The sequence below is a fragment of the Petaurus breviceps genome, unplaced genomic scaffold, assembly GCF_028583685.1.
Source record: "Petaurus breviceps papuanus isolate PSGF00001 unplaced genomic scaffold, PetGlider_PUasm1.0 128, whole genome shotgun sequence".
In the NCBI taxonomy this organism is placed as follows: domain Eukaryota; kingdom Metazoa; phylum Chordata; class Mammalia; order Diprotodontia; family Petauridae; genus Petaurus; species Petaurus breviceps.
This window is the reverse complement of record NW_027185664.1, coordinates 5,093,120-5,120,520: the sequence shown is the minus strand read 5'-3', so window position 1 is coordinate 5,120,520 and position 27,401 is coordinate 5,093,120. Positions and strand designations below refer to the sequence as shown.

Here is a 27,401-nt window from a genome sequence, read left to right as displayed (position 1 = left end):
CTGTGATATATACATAAAATCCAAAGACAAAAGCAAAACCATACCTGCACTCAAAGAACTTACATTCTGATAGGAGAGACAGATGCACATAGATAAATGTATACAAAATGAATAGGAGATAGTTTGAGGAAAGAATACATAGCCCAAGGAGAGGGCAGGGTGAAGTCAAGAAAGGTTTTCTGTGACCCTTCAGCTGAGTTTTGAAGAAAGTCAAGGATACTGAGGCAGAAATGCAAACAAAGTACATTCCAGCCTTGTACAATGGAAGATGGAGATAGAAGATGGGAGTATTTTGTGTGTGGAACAGGGACCCAAAGGCAAGGAGGAGAGATTCTCCCATTTCCTGTAAAGAGATGATACAGCACTGATACAGAATATACCTTCATTAGCCTGGACTTCATATCCCCAAGTAAAGACAGCCAGTGATCACGTACAACTAGTTCTTGGCCCTGTTTTACATTCTTTCACATTCTCATTCCAGGAAGATCCACGACTGAAATTTCCAGTACATTTACGGTCAAAGGCTTCTTTGAATCCTAATGATTTGGGTCCTCTTCCTGTGAGTATTGGTTTTACTAATTCTCAGTACCCATTTCATGTTCTTTTAAACACATGCACTCCCACTCTTCCCCCACCCTACTCCTTTCCAGTGCTATTTATTTTTTGGTTTCCATTCTTAACAGAATTCAGTGTTTAGCTGTGATCTGTCTATAGAAGTCATGTGACATGATTAGAATTATAGCACCTGTTACCCCAGTGTAGCTGAAAAGACATTCCAGAATTAGCCAGCCACTTGTGAAAGGTGGGCTTCCCAAGGTCTTTGTAAGCAGGTTGTACAAAAAGAGTCTCCCTTGCAGCTGACGGCTTCTTTTGCTTTGTTCCTCTAGCAACGGCTTCCTTCCATCTAAAGCCTTGATTAAAATCATTGGAACAAACCTATGGAAAGCAGTTGGGGGAAGGGTACACATAAGAAGTAATTAAGGAAGGTTTCTTGAATTATATAATTATGCAAATTAGCCTGCAGATATTTAAAGAATTTTTTAACCTTTGGTATATGTTTATAGATTTAGCTTATTATTTTGTTCACTTTTAGAACCTGAGTGGGAGTTGCACTGTGTCCTACTCTAAATTAGATTTGGAATGACACCTTCAACATGTCCCCCTCCATCTCCTCACAACTGAAGAAAGCCACCCCTTGCTGAGAGACAAATGTTTCTGAAAACTGTTCTTATAACCAATAGATGCTGCTATGTTGTTTCCCAAGCTAAATGAACATTTAAAAACCTCTTATGGGAGCTAGAACTCTTATCTCATTGACCAAGCGTGAGACCAGAAAAGTTCCAGGGCCTATTCGGGAACTCTCTAAGTGTTAGAGTTGATTAGACAGGTAACATCAAACTCAGCTTTTCTGTAATATTGGATTAATTCCCTTTTCCAGTAGTCTTCTTCTTAAAGGACAAGCATAGATTCCTATTTCTCCAACTTCGTGTGACCCTAGGTCCATTGCATTAAGCCTGGTGAGCAGATGGTATTTTCTTTTCGAAATGCCCATTATCTAATTGAATCCTTTGTATGTCCTTGATTCTTACACAAAATATCACTTTACCAGATGAAGATAATAAGAATATGTGGGAACTGAGAATGGGTGCTGGTAGAGAGATGCGTTTGTGGTTTGTTTTTTTTCTTTTGTTTTGTTATTTTAGGAGGTTCGGGATTGGGGGCGGGGGGGCTGCCAACTAATATTTATTTTCTCTTTTCTTTTGTACTAGCCTGGTTGGGAAGAAAGGATACACCTGGATGGCCGAACTTTTTATATAGATCATAGTAAGTAATCTCTACTGATAAAATTTTTCGATTGTAGACAAAAGGGAGCTAAGTTAAATATTATAAGCAAAAGCTTTATAACTTTACTCTTCATTTAGGAAGCCAGGTGTTGATATGTGGAGAAAATGATACCAGAGACTTAGTGCCCTCCTACGGTATCGTATATTCCCCAAAAGTGTGTGGTTAATTGGCTCATCAGCTTTGTTCCCACTTGGATTTTGTGATGCATTAACAATTTTATCATTTATTGATTTATTTGAATTTTGTTGTTGTTGATGACCCTGTGGCTTATATGCATTTAATAAATTAAAATACACCATACTAATAGAAAATAAGATTAGAAATTATTTTGCCGCTGTCTCTACATAAGCAGTGACAGAAAAGAAACATAGTTGAGTTTAAATGAAATCACTGCTTTAAACACTCTTGTGACATATTACCATTTCTGAACTTATTTTCTATTTGTAGCATGTTTTTTCTTGCACCCACTGTTAAGCTATACCTCGTTCTCTTATTGAAGTCCTAGTGTAAATAATGTTTTATGCAGACTTTTGTTATGCATCTTAGGTCACTCTGGTTGTTCATTCGAATTTAAAATTAAACTAAGAAAAAAGTGCTTTTAGCCCAAGGCTTTTTTGGTGTGAGGAGTCCCTTTTTATGAAATAATCTTCACAAATTCATTATTGCCTCTGAGGAGAAAACAATTGACAAAGGAGAAATTGGATTAAATACAAAATTTGAAGCCTTCTGGCAAATAGATAATTTTTTGGTTTCCATACATGTTCCAACCTGGAAAAAAAAGGACGTCAAATATAATTTTAGTGTAAAATCAAATACAGGGTTTTTTATGTAAATAGGAAGCTCCCCTTTTTTTCTTTTCCCAGTTGAGATGGTATTTTGCCACGTCTCTGGATGTGCCAGAAGTGCCTTTATTTAATATCTGAATTAAACCAACAGAGACCAAGAATTTGATAATCCTGAAAACTAAAGTGGCTACCCTTTAATTAAATTGTAGCTTTTAATTTTTTACTTTTTGATTCAAACTGAATATCTGGAGTTTTTATGTTTTTTATTTGAATGTAGGTTAAAATGTTGGTTTTTCTCATTTTCCAGAATTACACAATGAAGCTAAAACTGCTACAATGAAATTATAAATGCTTGATTTAAAAAACGAATATTCACTCCACACACATCCCCATATCCTTCTAAAAAGCTATCCATTTATAATTTTATGGCTGACAAAATTTAATATAAGCTCATCTTTGCTAGCATGACTGACTTCCTCAGAAAATATATAAATAAAAAACAAGGGAGACTTTCTCTTGGTTATAATACTAGTTTCCACTAAAAATAAAAAAGTTCCCCTCTAAGAGTTTACCTCTGATATGCATGATGATGCTTGTGTTCAGTAAAAAGTTCATAATAATTCCAAATATTTTGAAGAAAGTTCTTAAAATGGAACACAACAATATAACAATAATCATATATAATGTATAGATGCATAGATATATAGGTCTATATATGACTTTAATATTTGTAATTTGCTTTATATGTATAGACTTATATCCTCACAGCAATCCTTAAAGGTGATGCTATTATTATGATCCCCCTCGTGGAAGAGAAAGCTGAAGCTAACTAGGTTAAATACTAGACCTGAGTCATAGTAAATGTGCAAGGAAGAACTTAAACACAGATCTTCCTAACTGCGACAAGATTGCTGTCTCCCTATATTGATGTGGAGATACCAATAGAAATTCAAGTGGCACCAGTTTGGCACCTTTATGCTAAACTGTCAGCTAAAGAAATTCTACATATTCTCAATCTAATACCAAAAAAGTGCTTATGTGACCAATCCAAGCATGGACCCATTTGTCCTTTAATCACTTTCAACACCACTAGCCAAATTTTTAAGAAGTGGAGATCATTATATGTTTTTTTCTTTTTAGAAGACACATTACAGAAATCACTCCTCTTTTTCCCTTCTTACACTCAATCATCAGAAGTCATTTTAAAATGAGTTAATCAATCTATTTCTTGACCTTTCTCTTTGGGAATAATATTCTGGTACCAACAAAAAGTTTCCATGTCGAATTTCAAGTAAATAGCCCCAGAAACCTCATCAAGACTCTCTGTTCCTGTGAGGATACTGAAGTACTATTGTAACCACGCCTACAGATTTTGTAACATTGTTTTGCTTTGTTATTGTTTTGTTCTTCTTTCTCAGAGAGAACCAATGACATCAGGAAAGTGATGTCTTGACTTGAAACTGAATTGTATTTAAGTGAGGCAGGACTGTGCAAAGTCATCAACCTCACTCTCTCCAAGATCACCTGAGTCTAGTGGCAAGACATAGGTCAGGATGACTAGATATGACTCCAGATGCAGTGGAAGCCTTGGCCTTTTAAAGCCAAAGTCTTTCCCAAGGCTCACTATCTGAGGCATCACTCATTCAATGATTTAAGGCTAGGTAAGAAATGAATCGGGGCAGTTAGGTGGTGCACTGAGTAAAGCGCCGGCCCCGGAGTCAGGAGGACCTGAGTTCAGATCTGGACTCAGACACTTAACACACACACACACACACACACACACACAAACTAGCCATGTAACCTTGGGCAAGTTACTTAACCCCAAATGCCCTCCAAAAGGCAAAAAAAAGAAATGAAGCAAAAGATAGCCTAATTTGCCTACCGAAAGAAAATAAAAATTCAAGATGGAAAGGAACTCTCAGTGAAGAAAGTACCTCTATCAATACAGCTGTTCTACAACTTACAGTCTTCCTAGTGGTCATTCATTTGGATTCTGCTAATAATGCAGTTTGTGTTCAGATGAAGGTGACACCGAAATTTTCTACCTATACAAAGAAATTTTGCAAAATCAATGAACATGTAAATAAATTAGAAGAGTTAATGTTTAAAACTACTTTTTAAAAAGTTCGGGGGGCAGCTAGGTGGTGCAGTGAATAGAGCACCAGCCCTGGAGTCAGGAGGATCTGAGTTCAAATCCAGCCTCAGACTCACTAGCCGTGTGACCTTGGGCAAGTCACTTAACCCCAATTGCCCAGCCTTCCTCCCTCTTAAAAGCAAAAAAAAAAAAAATCAGAATACCTTGAGTGTTTTAATAACATCTCATTTATAAATTTATCGTTCTTTAAATCATTCAGACTTATCCATATAAGGACTCTACTTGGCAGCACTTTTTTAGCCTCTTTTTAGTCACTATAATATACTGCTTTTATTAAACATTCCTTAGGGTATCTACTATGTACAATGTACTCGGCTAGGCACTGTACATGAAAGTAACAAAAGTACAGTAAATAATATAGTACTAAGCTACAGTACACTTTTTTTAAAATTCCACAATTTAATCTATCCAATTTAGACTGGCTTTATGCAAATTAATATAAATTAACAGTTTTATTGTACATACAGGAGTTGGTAATTGTCTGTGGTCCTGTGCTGTACTATGATGCCATGTGCCTGCTTGCTAAAAGTAGTCATTTGCCCCTTTAAGTAGCAAATGCATGAATTTATTTGCATTGTTTACCTTAACCTTCCATTTTTCAGGAATGTTTTCAGAGAGATTTGAGGCCCCAAGAGGGCAAGGAGCAAGTCTAAAGTACTTTGTTCTGTTCAGTACCACCCTCACCTAACCACAAGATGCATTTTCATGTTGGTTAGGAAGCAGTAATTTGCATACCAGTTTACTCCCATTTAATGTCTACTTATCTTCTGAAAAGTATGACTTAAAAACTTGGAATGAAAAGCACAATTTACACTGCCCATTTATGACTATCCATTGTATATACATTTCATAAGATTTAACTCATAAGGATTCTATTACTTGTGGCATATTTTCTTCTCAAAGATGACTTGTGTGTAGCAATTGAGTATTTACCTAAAAATAATAATTCACATATTTGAGGGCAGAAAGATACCTGAAATACTGGCGGAGTCAGGATTCACATTCCCCAGAATTCATACTCAGGTCTTCTTGACTTTAAATTTACTGATCTTTCCACTGTTTTACAATTTAATTAATCCTCTCTTAGAACCTTCTACCAAATCTCTTACAAGTCTGGTTGACAAATAGGAAGATAAGCCCCCTCATATTTTTTTCCCATTTTTCAAATGCTTTATTAACTTCTGATTTACATCTTTCATTTCCACCAGATTTTGAGTTACAAATTTTTCTCCCCAGTTTTCCTCTACCCACTGTCCCAAAATAGCAGTCCCACGGGATATCCCCTCCTCCAATATGCTCTCTCCCATATCTTCTCCCATACCCCTTTCGACTTTTCCAGTAGGGCATGGTGGATCTCTATGCCCCAGTGCCTGTGTATCTTATTTCCCAATTACATGTAAAATAGTATTAATAATAGTATATATACACTTAAACATTTGATTTTAAAACTTTGCATTCCAGATTCATTCCCTTCCTTCCTTGTCACCCACCCTTACTGGGAAGATAAGCAGTTCAGTAGAGGTTGTATATGTGTAGCTAATGCAAACAAATAACATAGTAGATATATTGTAAAAGACTGTATTTCCCTTCCTCATATCCTACCTCCCACATGTTCTATTCTCTACTTTGATCCGATCCCTTTTCAAAAGTGGGTGCTTCTAACTTCCCTCCCCCCCAGCCTGCCCTCCCTTCCATCATCCCCTCTCTCATCCCCTTCCCCCCTACTCTTCTGTAAGGTGAGATACCCTATTTAGTGTGTATTTCATTCCTTACCCAAGACAAATTCAATGAGAATAAGGTTGACCCATTGCCTTTTGCCTACCTATTCTTCCCCTCCATTGTAACCATTTTCCCTTGCCTCTTCTATATGAGATAGTTTAACCCCATTCTGTCTCTCCCCATCTCCTCTCATTATATTCCTCTCTCACCTCTTAATTTCACCTTTTAAGTATCATCCCTTCCTATTAAATTGGTCCTGTGCCCTCTATCTATGTTTACCTGTAAACATATATACACACATTCACATATGTATTCATATGCCCATATACCCTCATATATAGACATATATATTTCTATTCCCTTCAACTATTTTCATACTGAGAAAAGTTTCATCAGTTACAATTATTGTTTTTCCATGTAGGAATGTTAGTAGTTCAACTTTGATAAGTTCCTTATGGTTTCTTTTCCCTGTTTACCTTCTCATGCTTCTCTTGGTTCTTGTATCTGAATGTCAAATTTTCCACTCAACTCTGGTTTTTTCATCAAGAATGCTGGAAAGTCCTCTATTCCACTGAATGACCATATTTTCCCCTGAAACATGATACTCAGTTTTGCTGGGTAGATGATTCTTGGTTTTAATCCCAGCTCCTTTGACCTCTGGAATATCATATTCCAAGCCCTTTGATCCCTCAGTGTAGAAGCTGCCAGATCCTGAGTTATCCTGATTGTGTTTCCACAATATTCAAATTGTTTCTTCCTAGCTGTTTGTAATATTCTCTCCTTAATCTGGGAATTCCAGAAGCTGGCTATGATATTCCTAAGAGTTTTCATTTTGGGATCTTTTTCGGGGGTTGATTGGTGAATTCTTTCAATCTCTATTTTACCCTCTGGTTCTAAAACATCAGGGCAGTTTTCTTTGAGAACTTCCTGGAGGATGAATTCTAGGTTCTTAGTTTATCATGGCTTTCAGGTAGTCCAATAATTTTTAAATTATCTCTCCTGAAACTATTTTCCAGGTCAGTGGTTTTTCCCATGAGATATTTCACATTGCCTTCTATTCTTTCATTTGTTTGGATCTATTTAACAGCATCTTGATTTCTCATAAAGTCATTAGCTTCCATTTGCTCCAATCTAATTCTGAAGCTCACTGATTCTCCTCAGTTCTTTTTCTTTTTCCATCTGGCAAATTCGGCTTTTTAAGGCATTCTTTTCCTCATTGCCTTTTTGAGCCTCTTTTGCCAATTGAGCTAGTCTATTTTTTAAGGTGTTATTTTCCTCAGTCAGGCTGTTGACTCTCATTTCATAATTTTCTTGCATTGTTCTCATTTCTCTTCCCAATTTTTCCTTCACTTCTCTTATCTGCTTCTTAAGGTCCTCTGTGGCCTCTAACCAGCTCCTATTTTCCTTTGAAGCTTTTGATGTAGGAGTTCTGACTTCACTATCTTCCTCCTGTTCCATGCTTTACTCCTTTTTGTCCCCAAAATAGGAGCCTAATGTTGGAATCTTCTGTTTGCTTTGTTTCCTTTGCCTGGTCATGTCACCCCTCAGTTACTTGACCCCTGGGCTTTTTGCCACAGTAGGACTCTGCCACCAGACAGGGGAGCTTTCGTCCCAAATACTGGGGTTTTCTCAACTGCTGGAGGTATTAGATGGGTGCCCTCTCTGAGGCCTTCACATGCTCTGGCAAGCTGGGCACATACTCCAGGACCTCCACCCTAGACTGCAATCTAGATCCAAGAAGGTTAAAGCAAGAGCAAATACCCCTCAGACTGGTTGCTTGGTCTCCCTATGGTCTGAAGACCAGGAGCTGAAGCTGCCACATGGTGCTGGCTGGCTGTGCCAAGTGGCTCAATGTCTTCTCACCCCGGGGGCAAAAGCCGAGGCACTCCCACTTACTGGGTCTCAAAGTCCAGACTGCACTGACCACTCACTTTGTCCTTGGCATCTATGTGTTGATAATTCTGGAAATGGCCACAGCTGCTGCTGATTTGGAGTCCCTCCAGCAGCACCTACCCTGGGGCTAAATCCTCTGGCTCACCGTGGGCCTGGCTCCCAGAACGCTGCTGCTGGCCGATTCCTTCCAGCCTGCCAGGATGTCCTCAGGGGATGGTTAGCTTCTCTGTGTCATTTTGCAGTTTCTGCAGCTCCAAAGTTTATTCAGAGTCCCCTTTTTACATTGATTGGGAAAGGTGGAAGCCAGAGCCACTCAGAGGTCCTGCTTCTACTCCACCATCTTGACTCCACCCAAGCCCCCTCGTATTTCTCTACTTTTTCTTTCTTTTATTGATGGAATTAATGAACAGTTCTAACAATCCAGGTATCAGAAACAAGTTGAGAAGTAAAAGTTCTAGATTAATATTAAAACTGGGGAATTAGTTTCAAATAATTAGGAACTAGCAAAATATTTTAATTAAAGTACTTTAATTAAAATTTAATCAGTCTAATTAAAAATATTTTAAAATAAAATGAATGTTATTGTAGCCTCATAAAAAACTTGCTCTAAAAGCCTAAATTTTTCTTAAAAATTTCTTTATCAAAAGTATCATTCCATTTGTGCCAATCAAGTTAACTATGCAGTCCAAATGGACAACACTTTCCTTTCATATATATATATGTATATATGTGTGTATATATATATATATGTATATATGTGTGTATATATATATTCTTTTTGTCTTTTTAGTTTTGTGTTCTCTTACTTCTTATGTTGGCTGCCATTGTCAAGGCCTCTTATTCCATAAAACAGAAAAGAGATTCCCTTCAGGGAATGCCATAGCATTGCAGAAATGTCATTGCCTGTGAAGGCAAATCAAAACAATCCAGAATAATCAGAGATTTCATCAAAGCTTTTTTTTTTACCTTTAAAATACCCATTAATTAAAAACCAATGGACCTTTTGTAAAATACATATTTATTCTAATACACATTGAGATCCTTATTTACCAAATAATACTTTCGATCTGCCTACAGGATACTCGGGTAATAATATCAATGAAATCTGCCTTTTCCCAGTTCAGCCTACCTATCTATCAAGCAATAAGCATTTATTAATCACCTACTTTGTACCCATCATTGTGGATAAAGAGATGAGAGTAAAACAGTTCCTCTAGTAAAGAACCTTACATTCTGCCAAGGGTAATAAACACACACAGAAACACATAAAACATACACACACATGCATGGTTACATATATGTTTATATCTGTATACAAAAGAGATACAAGGCCATTTTTTCAGGAGGAATGCACTAATAGGTAGGGAAAATCATGAGAGGCCTAATATAGAAGCTGGCATTTAAGTTTCTGATGGAAACTAGGGATTCTGAGAGGTAGATTTGGGGAGGATATGCATGAAGATAGGGCATGGAGAAGAGCCAATATAAAGGCATGTGGACAGAAGCTTAAGTATTGTATATGAGAAACTTCAATGTAGTCATTCTGGCTGGATTTTAATATATGTGAAGGGGAATCATATATAATAAGACTGAAAAGGTAAGTCGGGGGGTCAGATTGTGAAGAGCTCTTGAATTCCAAACAGATTAGTTGATCCCACTGGTGAAAGGAAACCATTGGAATTTATTGAATAGGGTCAGTAACATTGTCAGTTCTACTATTTAGGAAGATCATTTTGGTAGCTATATTGAGGATGTATTTGGAGAGAGGAGATTTTGAAAGCTGGGAGAACAATGCAGAGGTTGTTGGAACAGTTTAGACAAGAGTTGAGGAGCACGTGGATCAGGGTGGGGCCACGGGTAAGAAGAAAGGCAGTGTTGTGGAGGTAGGAACAGCAGTGTGGCAGCTGATTGGATACATGGGGTAAGAGAATGAAAACTGGAGACTGCCGCCAAGGTTGAGAATGTGGATGTTTTGTGGAAGGGAAGGGTATAAATAGTATGAGTTCTGTTTAGTTTGAGATGACTTCATGTGACATCCATTTCAAAATGTCTGATAGGCAGTTGGTGACACTAAACTCGGCCTCTGGCAGTCATCCGCATAGAAGCATTATATCTGCAGAAGAAGATCAAGAAAGTGTAGAGGGAAAAATGCTCAAGACACAGGTTTGAGGTTATGTCCGAATTCGAGGGTCATAGTATTGATGATTAACCAGTAAAGGGGACTGAGAAGGAATGTCACATAATAGGTGTGGCAAGAATAAAGAGTGTCATGCAAACCCAGAGAAGAGAGAATACACGGAATGAGAGCATTTAATAAATATTCACTATGTGCTAGGTACTGTGCTAAATTCTGGAGATAAAAACAAAGGTAAAAAAAAATGAGGTACAAATATAATGATTAACATTTTCTATGCTGTGGAGAAGTGAGAAAGGGTGCCAACTGAGAAAAGGCCATTCAATGAAATATTCCTTGATAGCCCAAGAAGCTAAGTATATAGTGATTCTAAATCATGCCAGCGACTGGCACAAAATTAATGCTTAATTTTTATTATTAATTAATTTTAAAAATTAATAAATACTTGGTGATTAATGGAATGTGTAAATAAAAACCTACCAATACAGTTCTCAGATACAAAATGCTAATATATACATATGTGTGTGTGTGTACACAAATACAAAAAATTCACAACACGTCCTGTGATTTAATATGTAAGTCTTAGTATATTTCTCAAGATATATAGAGTTTAGGTGAGGGATCCAAGAACACACAGCTTTTAAGTGTCAGAGGCTAGATTTTGATATTTGTCTTCCTGACTCCAAGCCCAACATTGTTTCAGCTGCCTCTTGCTGGAATTTTTACCAGCCTTTTTGACTTGCATGGATTTCATGGAACCTCAAGAACATCTTAAAGATTTTTTCCTCCCTTCTCTATAAAGATGTGTAGATCAGACCATGCTAGTTCCACACAACTGCCAATCTACAATGCCATTGTATTACCACTTATACCATGATAGAAAGAAAATGAGCCTATTGAGATTGCATCTTTTAGGAGAAAATTAATAGGAAAAATTTTTTGTGCAGTATTAATTTAATTCTCCTTTTAGCACTGTCTGATCTGCTTTGATTTTGTGTGTGTGTGTGTATGTGTGTAAATGATGCATACTATGAATTGTTCAATTGTTAAACGTAAGGCTCTTAACTGAAAATTTTTTTTACTATATATGCCAAAAAAAAAAATTGTTCGCAAATGGGTAAATGCTATGTGTGTGTTTCTTAACCTTTGTGAGAGGGAAAGGGGACTAATGCCTTTTTGCAATTGAGTGAAAAATCGCAATCACGTTATAAATCCCTAAGGGAACAGGGGTTTATAATTAAAGTATTGACAGATGCTTACCCAAGTGTAAATTAGATGGTTTACTTTACTTAGTTTTGCATTTTTGATTGTTTTCTATTAAACAGCCTGTTGGTGAGCAGGATGGATGGATGGAGTATACGATTATTCCCTAATACTGCCCCACCCTTAGATACTTCTGAGACCTGAGGAAAAGGGCATGAATAGAGAGAAGCAGATGATTGAAGAACCTTAGTGAAACTTCTTTCTGAAAGCATTTTCTTCATAGGTTAGGATACGTTCTAACTAATGCTCTCATTATTGGGTTAATTTTCAGATAGTAAAATTACTCAGTGGGAAGACCCAAGATTGCAGAACCCTGCTATCACTGGTCCAGTGAGTATTTTTCATGATATATCTTTTTTCCTTTGTTTCTTCCTAAATATGCCTTTTTTGTATATGGTGACTTAACTTAATGTCCCTAGCATGACAGGATAGTTAACATTCCTCTTTCCATTCACCAGATTTTCCTCCAGTTCAATCATATGAAGCACTGCTTTTGCAGGGCTTCTCCACAGGAGTCTGAGTAATAATATACATGAGTGTGACACTTTCTATTTTTTCCCAAGGTTCTTGCAGTCTTAAAGCTTTATGTAAATTTCATCCATACATCATTTGGTTATTATAGAACTAAAACTAGGAGTGGTTAGATAGAATTAATATAATAGAATTAAAACATAAGGCAAGGGGGTCAACTTTGCACTGAGGCTATAATAGACAGTGCTTACAATGGACCACTTTGGAGTGGATGAAGATTAGTTGATGTTTTTCACAGGCTTCAACATTTCTCTAGACCATTAATACCCCCGAAGTAGGTAGACAATGAGGTAAGAAACCCAAAGGCCCACAACAAATGAGTGTCATGACCATGGCTATGACTCAGGTCTCCTAATGCCAGCATTCTTTCTACTTTGACCACACTGACTTTCATCAAAGCCAGCTAGATATGATCCCTTTTCCCTAAGACTTTAGACAGACAATTCAGGATATTCATTTTACAAAAATATAAATAAATAATTTAGGCATGTATATTTTATTCAAGCAAAGGGGGGGGGGAAGGGTGTTTCTTATTGAGGCAGGTGATTTCTTCAATAAGATTTCACCATTATATGTAATAACTTAAAATTCACATAGCAAATCATTGTTCCAAATTGTTCTCACCTGGGCCATATAATTTGATCTTTACTATAAGCCTGAAATAGACAGGGCATATAGATTTGGTTACTGAGACTCAAAAAAGCGATTTGCCTGGTGTCACAAAGCTCAGAAATGGCAAAACCAAGCCTTGAGTCTAGGCCATCTTTCTCTGAATCATCAGGTTATTACCATTTCTGTGGCTGAGTTTTGGTGGGCAAGAGAAAGATTGACACTTGCCCTACCTAATGGTCAGAGTAAAATAGATTATAATCATTAAGTACATTTTTATTTCCCTAGGTGGTATTTTTTTTTAAGAATTTGTATGGAAAGAGAACAAATGATTGGCCCATTAAGCTATTCAGGCCAAGAAAGATAATGTACTTTATACATTCTTCTCCAGAGGCTGTAACTATCAGGCACTTCAGGAGATCAGTAGGGCAAGTCTCCTTCTAGGGGAAGGTGAAAGCATGTTCTTGTTCTGCCATCTGAAAAACTACCCGAGAGGGAAAAAATAATGAGTGGAGGAGGATAATGATTTTTGAACTTCCCTTGCATCACTCCCCACAAGAAGAAAGAACAGAAATAGCTCAACCTCCGAGTTTCCACCCACATCTAGTCAGCACCTACCAGGTTTACAAATGACTTTTTTCAGTCAAACATGTAGACAGCTAGAGTGTGTATGTGTGTGTGTGTGTGTGTGTGTGTGACCTGAGCCATATTATGAGATAAAATGTTCCTGTTTTTTTTTTTTAAGCAATTGGGCTTAAGTAACTTGCTAAAGGTTACAGGACCAGTTATTTTGTGTGGGTGCCAAGTATCTGAGGCCGGAACTGATCCCGGGTCTCCCGACGCTCTTACTCAGTGCGCCACCTGGCTGCCCCTAAAATGTTCCTTTTTTAAATAACATGTTTTAACACTTACATGCAAAAACAATTTTTAACATTTGTATTAAAAATGTTTTAAGTTACAAATTCTTTCCCTCCTCTCTCCCTCCCCTGCTGCTTCCCTGAGATGGCAAGCAATTTACATTTTTCCATATTTGTCATATTACCTTTCATCTTTCAATAGCAGTTTGATCTGCACTTAATTAATAAACCTATCAGGTTCTTATCGTATTATCAATGCATGTTCTAGATAAGACTGGAAGCTCCTGGATGACAGGAGCTTTGTCTCATCCAAATGATTTATCTCCAGGTGAGGTAAGGAGATTAACTCAGTACCTTTTGCTTCTTTCCTCTCTCCTCTCTTTCTCTCCTCTCTCCCTCTCTGTCTCACACACACACGCACACGCACAGCTGTAAAAAATTTCCCTTAGAATATATATACACATGAATAGATTTTTCAAAGTCTATTTAAATAAATAGACTATAGGAAGTTATATACAAATATAGAGAGAACTTTAAGCCTTATGATTCATAAAGTGTTCAGAATGTTGGCTCAATAAATGTAAAAATTTTCAAGTGTATTATTTTCATGATCTCTATTTATAAGTATCTCTTTTTCAGGCTGTTCCTTATTCCAGAGAGTTTAAGCAGAAATATGACTACTTTAGGAAGAAGTTAAAGAAACCAGTGAGTAATCCTATCTTTTTGTATAACCCTGTATTTGTCATTTGTCTTTTGGAAGTTACCACAGCCTCATTTAGTAAGAGCAATGTGATTATGACTTTTTTTTAATTATTACCCAAACTAAATATATTACACATTTGAAAAAACTATACTTTGATATACTTGGTTCTTCAACTTCCATATTTTCTTTTTCATAGTTAGTGATAAATAAGGGTGTGAGTATGACTTCAATCGAAATTTTTATTTCATTGATCTGTGAGCTCCCTTAGGGTAAAGACCATGATTTTGCCTTTGTATCCCCTTTGCTTATGATGACTAGCACGTAGTAGGTGCTTAAGAAATCCTTGTGAAAAAAAAAAGAAATCCTTGTGGACTGACTGAGATTTGAAAAAAATTAGTGATTTTGATAAGCAATACAATGTGCCTGTTTATTGTGAAATATAAAAACAGGTGGTAAATGTTTTCTCCAAAAACCAAGAAAAAGAAAAAAAATCACTAGGATAATTAGAACTTGGGCCAAGGGCAAGAAAAACTACGTGTTGTAAACCTCTGCTCTTTGTCTAACTCTTCTGTGTGACCCATTACTTGGATTCCATGTCAGTGGTTGGACTAAATGTAGAGTTTCTATTAAAATACTAGCAAGAGAAGAGTTGGACTTGTTACTGGTTTTACAGGCATTGTCTATCATCTTCATTTTCTCCCTCTCTGTTGTCTCCTTCCCTGTGTGTAGTTAGTCCCTCTTTATTTCATCTTCTCTACAGCTGGCCAAATAATTTTCCTTAGTCTCATGTCCGTACATGTTACTACCCTGCTCAAAAGTCATCAGAGGCTACACTTAGCCTCCAGGGTAAAGTGCAGACTCCTTAACCTGGCATTTTAGGATCTCTGTAGTTAGTTTCCACCCTGCTTTTTCCAGCTTTATAATTCTGCATTCTGATTACCTTACCACTCACCATTCTCTGGGCTTGGCTTTCCATCTTTTCTCTCTGTGCATTCTCACAGGCCATATACCCTGTGCCCAAAAGGCACTCCCTTCTCATCTCTGCCTTTAAGAATCCTTAGCTCCTTTTGTTAATATGTGTCTTGAATTGAATTTTATTAGGATTTTCTTTTCCTCTTTCCTGTATAATTCTCTAGCCTTGTCTCTTCTGCCTTGCTCTACTTTGTGAATTCAGTTTTGAAGTATCACCAGCATAGGCCTGACTGACTGTACCCTTTTTACTTCATGTCCTCAATTCTAGATTGCCACGGTTAAGCAAGGATTGTCCAGGAATGTGAAAATTATAGCACAATTTTCATTCATCCTAAATGTCTTTTTCTGCCTCTTCTCTCTCCTGCTCTCTCTTCTCTAGAATAAACAGATATTGATAACGATATTTTGCCTGTCCTCCAAAACACAGTTGTTTAAAAGAAAATATTGCCTTCTGTGTGCATCATTATTCTGTATATATCACCTACATTCTCTGTCATTATTTCACTTGCTGCACACTGTCTGGTGTTGACTTTCTTGACAAGCCATATAAACCCTTAGGAGAAGGGTTGTTTCCCCATGAGCTCTTGCTGTCAGGGCTTTCTTTTTCATTTAGAAGTCTAAATACATTTCATGTTCCCAGGGGACAACTGCCTTTACAGGCAATCCCCTTTACTTCATGATGAGTAGGTTTACAATGAATTATCTGTCAACAATAGACATCCTTCCCCAAAGTTCAGGTATTCTCCATAGTTCAAAAATTGACTTAAAATCATGGGACCATGATTATTCAGACCTAAGTTTTTTTCCTTACTTTCCCCATTGTTTTTTCTGTATAAGAAATGTTTTCATTTAGGCAAATGTGTATATGCTTTTGATTTAATCATTTTTAATAAATTTATCTTCTCAACTTCCCCCTCTACCACACACGTCAAACAGAATCCTTGTGATATGCTCATAGCCAAGCAAAAAAATAAATAAATAAAAGTAAAAATCCTATATTAACCATATTAAAAAAAAATGATGTCTCATTCTGCATTCTAAGTTTATCTCAGGAGCCCAGTAAGATGAATCATGATCCAGATTCATGGTTTATCATTGAATTAGATTAGAATTCCTAAGTCTTTCAGAGGTTGTCTTTTGCAATGTTGTTTTATTGTACATGTTCTTCTCCTGGTTCTGCTCACTTTACTTTGTTGGCATCAGTTCACACTAGACCTCCCATGTCCTTTTCATCATTTATTATGACATAATAGTATCATTATTATTATACTTATATGCCATAATTTTTAAAACAATCTAATTAATTGTATTTATTTTTATATTTAATTTATTATTATATTAATTAATTTAATTTAATATTTGTTTTATTACACTTATATACCATAACTTTTTCTACTCTTTCTCAAATGAAGTCATTCTCTCAGTTTCTCATTCTTGGCCACTACAAAAAGAGCTGTTATGATTTTTTGTACAAATGATACCCAGCAAGTTTTTTAGAAACAGTGCCATGATTCTTGACTCAGCTAGGTGGATCATTCAGATTTTACTAACATTCTCCTCTTGTTATAGGCAACTAGAGTTGACTGTTCTTGGGGTTCTAGGTGGTAGAAAATGCCTGGTAAAGATAAAAAATGGGATACTTTTTTTCCTTCATTCATCCTTTCTCAATAGGCAGCATATGCTAGTGATTCAGTCTGAACAGTTGTTAATGGATGCTAAATGTTTCATATCTTGATATAGAGAAGCTTACCTTCTGTGTAGAGGAAAATCCCCAAAAGAGAGAATTTGAATGGGAACCGTGCAATCACTGCCTGTTTAATCAGAGACTCTTCCACCATCTCCTCATTGCTGTCATTTTTTCTGATGCTAGGTGTTTTATATCTTCTTTCACGTAGGCTGATATTCCAAATAGGTTTGAAATGAAGCTTCACAGAAATAATATATTTGAAGAATCCTACAGGAGGATCATGTCTGTGAAGAGACCCGATGTGCTCAAAGCCAGGCTGTGGATTGAATTTGAATCCGAAAAAGGCCTTGACTATGGAGGTGTGGCCAGAGAATGGTTCTTCTTGTTGTCTAAGGAGATGTTTAATCCTTATTATGGTCTCTTTGAATATTCTGCCACGTAAGTATATTCAGTTTATCCGGAATTTTGTCCTAATGCAGAGAGTAAATGGCTCACCACATTCATTCTACTGGCATAGGCCCCTGAGACATGAGTCTAGAGTCTAGAAATTATTCTTAATCCACTCGGTGTTTTAATTTGTTCAATGAAAGCCTAGAAGTGACTGATTCTTTTCTTGTCTGTTGCACTAATATAATTGAAATTGAAAAAAAAGTTTCTGGTAATTATGGCATTCACACAGAGAGAAGCAATTATCATTGCTAATATTAATTCAAGAGATTTTGTCAGTGTCATGCTTCTAAAAAGGATAAAGCATTTTTATGAGCAAGAATAACCACTAAAGTCAAATTATGAGGTCTTTGGGGAGCCATACTTCAGAATACAAGTGGCCAAAAGAAAAATAATTCTTTCATAACTAAAGATTTCAGAATCCCCACTTGTCATTCTAAGCAGTCAAGCAATGGTCACTTTAAAAAGTCAGGCATGAGTGTGTGTGAGTCGGCTTAGCTAATAAAAAGATTAATACTGCTTTGAGGTCCTTGTTAGAATCATTTTTGCCCTAGGAACTTACCTCTTTCCTCCCTGACCTACATTCATATCCTTTATTTAGGCATAAGATTCATGAGTCTTCCTTTCTTTCCAGTGGTATGAGGAGTTTGCCAGAGTAGTTTTGCCTTTATAGGCATCCCAATTGGATTAGAGACCCTTAGATGTATTTAAGATGAGGAAATAGGACCAGATAGCTTTAATGGCTCCTCCCAGTTTTAAATGAATGAACCAGTCAGTCAAGCAAAAAGCCTTTATTAGGCATCTGCTGTGTGCCAGACAATGAACCAGGGGCTTAAAATGCAAAGACAAAGAAAATGGAATGATATCTCCTCCCAGGAGAGAATGTTTTGTTGTATTTTGTGTACAAGTATCAAGAAGAACAATTTATGTGTGTTCCCATAAAGTCACTGGGTACCTCCCTGAAATATTGAGCTGAAGTAAGTATGTCATTTATTTCAAAGACATCTTTTTTAGTCTTGACAACCTCTATCCCTGTGATTTTTAGAAAATCCCAGCTTCAGGTGTGTAAACTGTGTGTCATCAACCTAGAATTCACCTCATCTTTCTGAGTCAACGAGCATATGGGCATGTCTCGGAAGTAAGGAATTAACAAACAGATGCATTTTCTGTTAATTGACAGAATACATGCAGGTAGACTGAAATTAAACAGAAAAGAAGTGCTATCAGTTGACCCTTCTGACTTTTTTTATTTAAAAGTTAATGCATGGTTTTCTTTTCTTTCTTCCAAGGGACAACTACACACTTCAGATCAATCCCAATTCAGGCCTTTGTAATGAAGATCATCTGTCCTATTTCACTTTTATTGGGCGAGTAGCAGGCCTGGCAGTGTTTCATGGGAAGCTCCTAGATGGTAAGTTAGTAAAAATGCTAAAACAATGAAAACTTGTTTGTTCCCCTAATTTTTCTGATCAGGGATTTTCCTTTTTAAATCATATTTTATTTTTTCCCTGTTTACACGTAAAAACAATTTTTAATGTTTATTTTAAAAAATGTTGCCTTTCCAGTTTTTTCCTTCCTTCCCTTCCCTCCCACCTCCCTGAGACAGTAACCAATTTCATACAGATTATACATGTGCAGTCATGCAAAACATATTTCCATATTAGTCATGTTGTGAAAGAAGATACGAGTCAAAAAAAACAACAAAAAAAAAAAGGAACTGAAAAATAGTCTGCTTTTATATGCATTCAGACTCCATCCGCTCTCTTTCATTTTTCATCATGAGTCCTTTGGAATTGTCTTGGCTGATCAGGTATCCTTAACTGAATGTTACATAAAGCAACAAAGCTCCTTGTCCTACAATGGAGCCTCTTTCCCCAAAAACCTAGTTATTTTGATATTAGATTTATAGCGTCTATACACATTTTAAATACAATTCCAATTCCATAAAATTAGAATACAGCATACCAATGGGACTATAACTTAAGAGCTAGGAAGGTCCTTAGCAGTCATCTAGTTGGCGTGTTCATTTTGCAGATGGAAGACCAGAAAGCAGCATGATTTTAACTAGCCCCTCCAACTCCCCAATCCAATCTCCTTTTGACTGTACTGTATTTCTTCTTGTTTATACTTAAACCTGTCCTCTTCCCCCCCTAAAAAAAAAGATTTCTTTCAATAACTAGATTGGTGGCAGATGGAAAAGCTAATGAAAAAGTTCATTTTAAATGACCTAGTTTTTCTAATATCATGCCTATGCTCCATTTATCCCTGAATTATAATTTCTAAATGTGACTAGATAATAAATAATTTCAGGTAATTTTGTGACCTAGCTAACTATGGCATCATAGTGTTCCTAATTATCTATTTGTGCTCCATTGTTGAATAACAGGGCACCAATGGGTCAAGATCTTATTTTGGTTAGATGGACATCTAATACTTTGGGGGCTTAAAGATCTGAATATTGGGAAAAAAATTTCTTCAGAGAAAATCATGGAAGTTATCAGCCAAGAGAGGAAAACTAAGCACTTTTAAAGTATTTCAGAATGTGATGACAAGGACAGAGGGCAGAGAGAGGCCGAGGATTTATGTGTGATGTTAAGAGCCTGAGGTTACAGGAACCCTGAAGTTGAAGCGTTTCTGGGTTAACCCTCTTCTGCCTATTCTCAGCCTCTTTGTTTCTCTAAGCTACCTTCAAGTCCCAGGTAAAATCCTGCCTTTCATTAGAGAAACCTTTCCCATTTCCTTTTATTCTAGCGCCTTTTCTCTATTGTCTCCAGTTTATCCTGTCCATATCCTGGGCATAGTTGCTTCTGTGTTTTCCCCTCAATAGACTGAGCTCATTGTAGGGGAGAAGTGCCTAGCACACTGTAGGCACTTAATAAATGCTCATTGACTGACTAACGATGGTCTCGTGTTGGCTTTGGAGACAGGTAGGTGACAGTGCCTGGAGTATTGGGTCTGGAGTCAAGAAGACTCATCTTCCTGAGCTCAAATCTGGCCTCAGACACTTATTAGATGTGTGGCAATTTGGTGGCAAAACTTACCCCATTTGCCTCAGTTTCCTCATTTGTATAATGAGCTGGAGAAGGAAATGGCAAACCGCTCCAATATCTTTGCCAAGAAAACCCAAAATGAGGTCCTGAAGAATCGAACACAACTGAAAAATGACTGAGCCGTAACAAAAAGTGTTGACTTTATTTTATTCCAGAGCATCTGCTATAATAGGTAGTTGCTAAATATTGTTCTTTCCTTCTCCACATACTGTTTCTTTCTATGAAATACTAGCTGTGTTTGATACTTTACTATATTCAGTCTTTCCAAATTCACCTGCTCAGTTTACTAATTGATCAGTCGCAAGCGCATTTTTTCTAATATTATTGTTGCTGTGCTATTTCCTGGGCTCATCAGAGTTTGTCAGGAAGTGGTTTAAAACGAGAGCTGCCTGCCAGTTTGCTGGTGTCTTTTTTTCTAAGCTACAAATAGGCTGCAGACTCTTCTATTTGGGGGAAACCCTTGCTCTTGATCCTGTGTCCTATTCCTGTCCTTTCAAATGATCCCAAATCAAGTCCTTCCACAGCATCTCCGAGGTCCCTTCCAGCTGTAAATCGGATCCGGTGACCCTGTGACCATCCATTGAATCTTTAATCCTTGGAGATCTGACTCCCTCCCTACTAAAACCGCTTTCTTCTTAGCGACCAACAACCTCCTAACACTATATGCAACGGCCTGTTCTTCATCTTAAATCCTTTGTCCTTGATGCTTTGAACACAGGTGACTACTCTTATCCCCTTCATAAACTTCTCCTTCCATCTCCATGGCACTTTAGTGACTCCCTGGATGTTCCCTCTGTTTCCTCCACAATTCTACATTTTCTTCCCATCCCCTACATGCTGCTATAGCTCCTTAATTTTCATCCTCCTGACTGTATTTTGTCCCCCTCCTTCTCCTTTCTCTTTTCTGTCTCTCCTTTTTCCTCTCCCTCATCCTCCTCAGTAGGCTTCTGAATATGTCCACTTGATAATTACTGTCAGTTCAAAGATTATGGACTAAAACGATGTTTGTCATCTCCCTGGTTACAATAGCTCCTTTCAGTACTTCCCCCTCCACTGTCAATGGGCCATCCGTCTCCCAGTCTTGATGCCTTAAAGCTTTGAAGTGATCCTCAACCTTGAATTAACATCCTTAACCTAAATCCTAAAATCCTTAACCTAAAATTAGTTTCTCAGCCTTCTCACCAGACTATTGATTTCTCCTGTGTAAAATTCATAGCTTCTATACCTTTCCTTTCATTGGTGTCTTCACTGCTATATTCCAGGTCCTCATTACCTTGCTCATGGAAGCCCAGTAGTACTTTTCGTATTTGCTTTACCATCTCCAGCCTATCTCCTCTCTAATCTGTCCACACAGATTACTTATTCATCTTCCTAAACACTCTCTTTGGGCACGCCTCTCCCTCACTCAAAAATCTTCCTATAGTTCCCTATTGCCTACAGGATAGATTCTAAGTTACATCACCCTTATTGGTGTCTCCTCAATATGGTCCCGGTAGTATACTTCTGCAACATTATGTCCATGTAACTCTTACACAAACTTCTGGCTTTGCTAGCTTTGTGTATTTTTGTGTGTGTTTGGAAAGTAGTAAGTAGTTTAATAATAATAATAATAAACATTTAAATAGTGCTTTAAGTTTTGAAAACCACGTGACAGTTTTATCTTCTTTGTTGCTCACTATAACCCTAGAGATAGGTGCTATTATTATCCCCATTGGACATATGAGAGAACTAACATTGAAGTGAAACGATTCACCGAGGGTCACATAGCTAGTAAAGTATCTGAGGCTAGATCTGAACTCAGGTCTTCACAACTTCAGATCATATTACTTCCCAGTGCTCTCTCCACTAAGGCTTTGCTCACACTACTTTATCTCATGTGCCTGAATACCTGCTTCTCCCTCTCTGCTGATCTAAAGGTTTTTTGCTTCCTTCAAGTACTCTCTCTCTGATCACTAAGCCTTTTGGGACCTCCCAAACTTAGCATGGTCTCCCTTTCTTCTGGATTCATACAGCTCATAGAGAATCTTTAAGATTCTTTTTTTAAATTAAATTTTAGTTTATATCATTCATTTCCTCTTTAAGATTCTTTTGGCACTCAATTCAGCAAAATTTATTAAGTCCTATCATGTGCAGAACATTGATACTAGGCATTGGATTAAACATACAGAGTTTCAATAAGTTATACCCCCTTCCCTTCCTAGTAGGGAAATTTGATATGCAGCTGTGTAATAAGAGAATACATTACAAATATAGAAAAATTACTATATTACAAAATATTATACACATATATAAAAGAAATACAGGCATAGAGTATTGTGGATGTGGGGGGAAAGTTCTTTCATGACATTTGGGAGTTATCAGCATAGAAGTGGTAGTTACAAATCACAGAAATGGAAAAAATGGCCAATAAAGGACAAAAAAAAACCCTTGGGGAACATCCATTTTAAGGTGTCAGAAAAATGACAAGGGGATATAGAAGAGACAGCTAGAGGTAAGAAGAGAACTCAGAGAATTGTGATCGTTCTAAAGCCAAAGGAAGAGCGATCCCTAAGTGGCAACAGTATTGGCAAGGGTCATCAAGGTTTAGGCTATTGAGAAGTCAAGGATGAGCTCTGTGCCACGTCTTTTGGTGCCCAAACACCCACTCTGCCCACATCTCTCCACCTTTGTTTTTCAGTGATTTTTCTCTCTGCCTTCTCAATTAGAGCCTGTCTTTTATTTCATGCTTTGATGCTCAACGGCACTAAACACTTGAAACTAAGTTCTGTTATCACCTTGTTTTAGGTTTCTTCATTAGGCCATTCTACAAAATGATGCTGGGAAAGCAGATAACTTTGAATGATATGGAGTCAGTGGTGAGTAAACAGAGCTTATTCATGTTTTAAGTAATTGTGGTATTTTTTCTTAGGAAAAAATATTTGACTCTGATTCTTTTAGTCCAAATGATTCTCCCCTAAGATAATAATAATAGCCAGCATTTATCTAATGCTCATAATGCATGTGCTTTATCATGCACTGTGTTAGGCACCTGACAATTATTATCTCATTTGACCCTCACAACTATTCTAGGAGGTAGGTGCCATAATTATCCCCATTTTTCCAATGAGAAAACTGAGGCAAACAGAGCTTAAGTGATTTGCCCAAGAAGGTATTTTAATCAATGTAATAAAATTGATTTGCGGAGGGTGGGGGAGGAATGGAGCAGAGAGAAATAGGAAAGTTTCTTAGATTTTTTTTTTTTGTTGTTTTAGGGTTTGGGTTTTTTGGGTTTTTTTTTTTTTTTTGCTTTTTGAAGGGAGGAAGGTAGGGTAATTGGGGTTAAGTGACTTGCCCAAGCTCACACGGCTAGTTTTGTGTTAAGTATCTGAGTCCATTTTTGAACTCGGGTCCTCCTGAATCCAGGGCCGATGCTCTATTCACTGCGCCACCTAGCCGCCCCTAGATGTTATTTTTAATAAGCAAAAGATTCTCTATATAATTGTGATTATACCAATCTTAGCAGATATACCTGAGCCTAAATTGATGAGCAATAATGGGGGAAGAATAATAACTTGGATAATTTAAATCTACATACAATCAAGATAGCTCATTCTATCCAATTTTTCTTCCCCTATCAAACTTTGTTCTAGAGCTTGATAAAACATAATCGCATTCACTCTTCATCCTTCATCTTTTTCATGACATTTCCATTCTAAAATGAAAAGAAGTGTTGAGTAAATATCTGGTTTCTAACAATATCAACCTAAGCTCGTGTACTGACAATTTTCATTCATCTTGATTGTGTATTTTTGTCCCATTTTCTTAAACATTAATGATTAATCTAAAGACATATCTAAATCCAGGCAAAGTTGTTATCTACAGCAATTCATCATCTTTCCTTTCTCATAGTTACATATTCTTTTTTTTTTATATAATTGCTTTTTGGAGGGTAGAAGGCAGTGCAATTAGTGTTAAGTGACTTGCCCAAGGTCACATGGCTGTAAGTGTTAAGTGTCTGAGGCTGCATTTGAACTCATGTACTCCTGACTCCAGGGCCAGTACTCTATTCACTGCACCACCTAGCCACTCCTGTAGTTACGTGTTCTTACCTAGACCACCCTCCCTTGAGAACTTTATAGGACTTTACCACTAAACTGCTGCGGCTGGAAAACCTTTTTTTTTTTTTTTCACATATTGTTCTTCCCAGTAGGAGAGACAAGAATTATGTAGGGGCTGGAACAAGTAAGCACCCTTAATTGCCATAATTTTTAGTCCATTCTAAATGTATGTAATTGAGCAGGACAGTCATCTAATTCACAAATCAAATGCTTTTGTGGTGCTCATTCATAATTTTCTGTCATTCTTATAGGATAGTGAATATTATAATTCCTTGAAATGGATCTTAGAGAATGATCCTACTGAACTTGATCTCATGTTCTGCATAGATGAAGAAAACTTTGGACAGGTATGTTTGGGTAACCAAATTATTTCTCTTTCTTGACTGAAAGTTGCATTTCTTACTATGTTATACTGATGCTTTTTTCAATAAGTAAGGAACATTCATCAATTTTAAATGGTGCATGCTTTTTTTTTTAAGAGGGGGAAGGCAGGGCAATTGGGATTAAGTCACTTTCCCAAGGTGACACAGCTAGTAAGTGTGTCAGGTGTCTGAGGCTGGATTCGAACTCAGGTATTCCTGACTCCATAGCCGGTGCTCTATTCACTGTGCCACCTCACTGCCCCAGTGGAACATAATTTTCATCTGCCTGTGTTGGGGTACCTAATTACTTTGGTAGGGTGCCAGATTCCTGTTTTACTCTTTTCCTAGAAAATAGTAATGGAAGTTTTAAGACTACTCTGTGGGAACTAGGCCAATATCTTTGTAGAGTAAGAGCTGGGCATCAGAGGCTGTGCTTTACCAGTTTGAGAATTTAGATATTCTCTCAAAGTAGAAACACTTTCACTGGTGATTAGATGACTGCTTTATCAAATGAAGGTTATAGTGTCATATGATGTTTAGGGCTAAAAGGTACATTAGAGATCACCTAGCCCAACTCCTTATGTTTTCAATGAAGAAACTGAGAGGTAATTTATGCCACAGATTAGTAGAAAATCCAAATGTTCAAATGACCATACCAAGGGTTGGCCTTCTGCTGTTTCCTGCTGCTTGGATCATAATCTAGCTGCCCAGTTCCATGTGAAACCAGTGTACTTACGTGCTGCCTTCACCCCCCAGAATCCCCACACTTCAATTCCCTCAAACATCCCTTGGAAAAATAATCATTCTGATGTCTCTCACCTTGCCCAGAAGGATTAGTGTACTGCAATCTGTCTTTTGTTGCAAGAATTCTGAGAGGCAAACATATACTCTGTGGTCTCACAAATTGACTAATTTTCGTATCATCCAAAACAATCCTCTCCTCTCTCTTCAAGTCTTTCTCTCCCAAAAGTATAATCCTCTTACGCTAGAGATGTGAACAAGTCCTTATGGGTTCCACTTCATAAAAACAAATGTGAGAATATTACAAGAAAACCAATTGTGGATTTTTGTTTGTTTTACATTTTTTTTACCAAGAAATTTACATAAATGTATGACCCAGCATGTTGGTCTCCTGATATGTTTTAGTTTCCAGTCCTTTGCTGTCCTTATACTGTTGGTGTGGGTTTGATATATAAAGGAAGCACAAATTATGACAGTGTTTCAATCTATAGTTTCTTAGAAATTCCTTAATATTCTTCCTTTTGAAATTTCACCTTCATCTTAAATGTACTCATTTTTTTTTACCAATTTTAAAACACCAGAAATATTTCACTCTTTTCCCCAATGACACATGATCTCTTCTCTTATTAATATATATAATATATTAATATTATTGATTATGTTATTTATATATAATAAGAAAAACATTAAAAATTGTTAAGAATTTACCTAATTAATTAAATTATTTTATTAAATAATTATATAAAATAATATCAATGTAATATTAATGTAATTACATCATATATAATTATGTAATAACAAATATATTAAAAATAAATATATTATTTATCAAATTAAATAATTTTAGAACTAATTAATTAATTGAACTAATTAATCAACATTAAGAAATGTTAAGAATTGAACAAAAAAAGAAAGAAATGTTGAGTCACACAATGAACTAATATGGAAATATTTTATATGATTGCACATGTATAACCTACATCAGATTGCTTACTGTTTTGGGAGGGAGGGGTAAGAAAGATGGGAGGAATAGAATTTGGAACTCAAAACTTAAAAAAAAGACAATAAATGTTAGACGCTGTTTTTAGGGGCAGCGAGGTGGCACAGTAAGTAGAGCACCAGCCCTGGAGTCAGGAGAACCAAGTTCAAATCCAGCCTCGATCACCTAACACTTACTAGGCGAGTGACCTTGGGCAAGTCACTTAACCCCAACTGCCCTGCATTCCCCCCTACAAAAAGAAAAAAGAAAGAAAGAAAAAATTTGTTTTTGCATGTAATTGAGGAAGAAATAAAATACTATTTTTAAAAAATGTTAAGAGCCATACCCTGGGGCCCTCAATTCATAGAAATACTACTGTCTACTAGAGGGTCATGCAGCCTGCCCAGATCTAATGTGTGAATAAGCCCTAAAAATTAAGGAGCTTCTATGTTAGATTGAAAAAACTATAATGAATTTTGCAAGGAACCATGGCTTCTCATTCCAACTCTCCCACTATTTCTGTGATCTTAAGTAAGCTACTTAATCCTTCCATGTCTCCATTTCTTCAGCTG

At 36.8% G+C, this 27,401-nt stretch overlaps 1 protein-coding gene across 8 annotated transcripts in view; it reads left to right on the top strand.

Moving 5' to 3' along the window:
- Window positions 1-27,401, top strand: part of LOC138171839 (E3 ubiquitin-protein ligase NEDD4-like) — a 507,053-nt gene that overhangs the window by 441,253 nt on the left and 38,399 nt on the right. For 4 of the 8 annotated variants that reach the window (XM_069101437.1, XM_069101449.1, XM_069101414.1 and 1 more), the window contains 9 exons: window positions 482-559; window positions 1,770-1,824; window positions 1,923-1,979; window positions 12,066-12,124; window positions 14,431-14,496; window positions 17,362-17,591; window positions 18,890-19,011; window positions 23,435-23,505; window positions 24,999-25,094. In XM_069101437.1, coding sequence (XP_068957538.1) covers window positions 482-559; window positions 1,770-1,824; window positions 1,923-1,979; window positions 12,066-12,124; window positions 14,431-14,496; window positions 17,362-17,591; window positions 18,890-19,011; window positions 23,435-23,505; window positions 24,999-25,094 — 834 coding nt within the window. The remainder of the gene's footprint in view (window positions 1-481; window positions 560-1,769; window positions 1,825-1,922; window positions 1,980-12,065; window positions 12,125-14,430; window positions 14,497-17,361; window positions 17,592-18,889; window positions 19,012-23,434; window positions 23,506-24,998; window positions 25,095-27,401) is intronic. The other 4 variants (XM_069101446.1, XM_069101443.1, XM_069101422.1 and 1 more) reach the window with 1 other exon arrangement.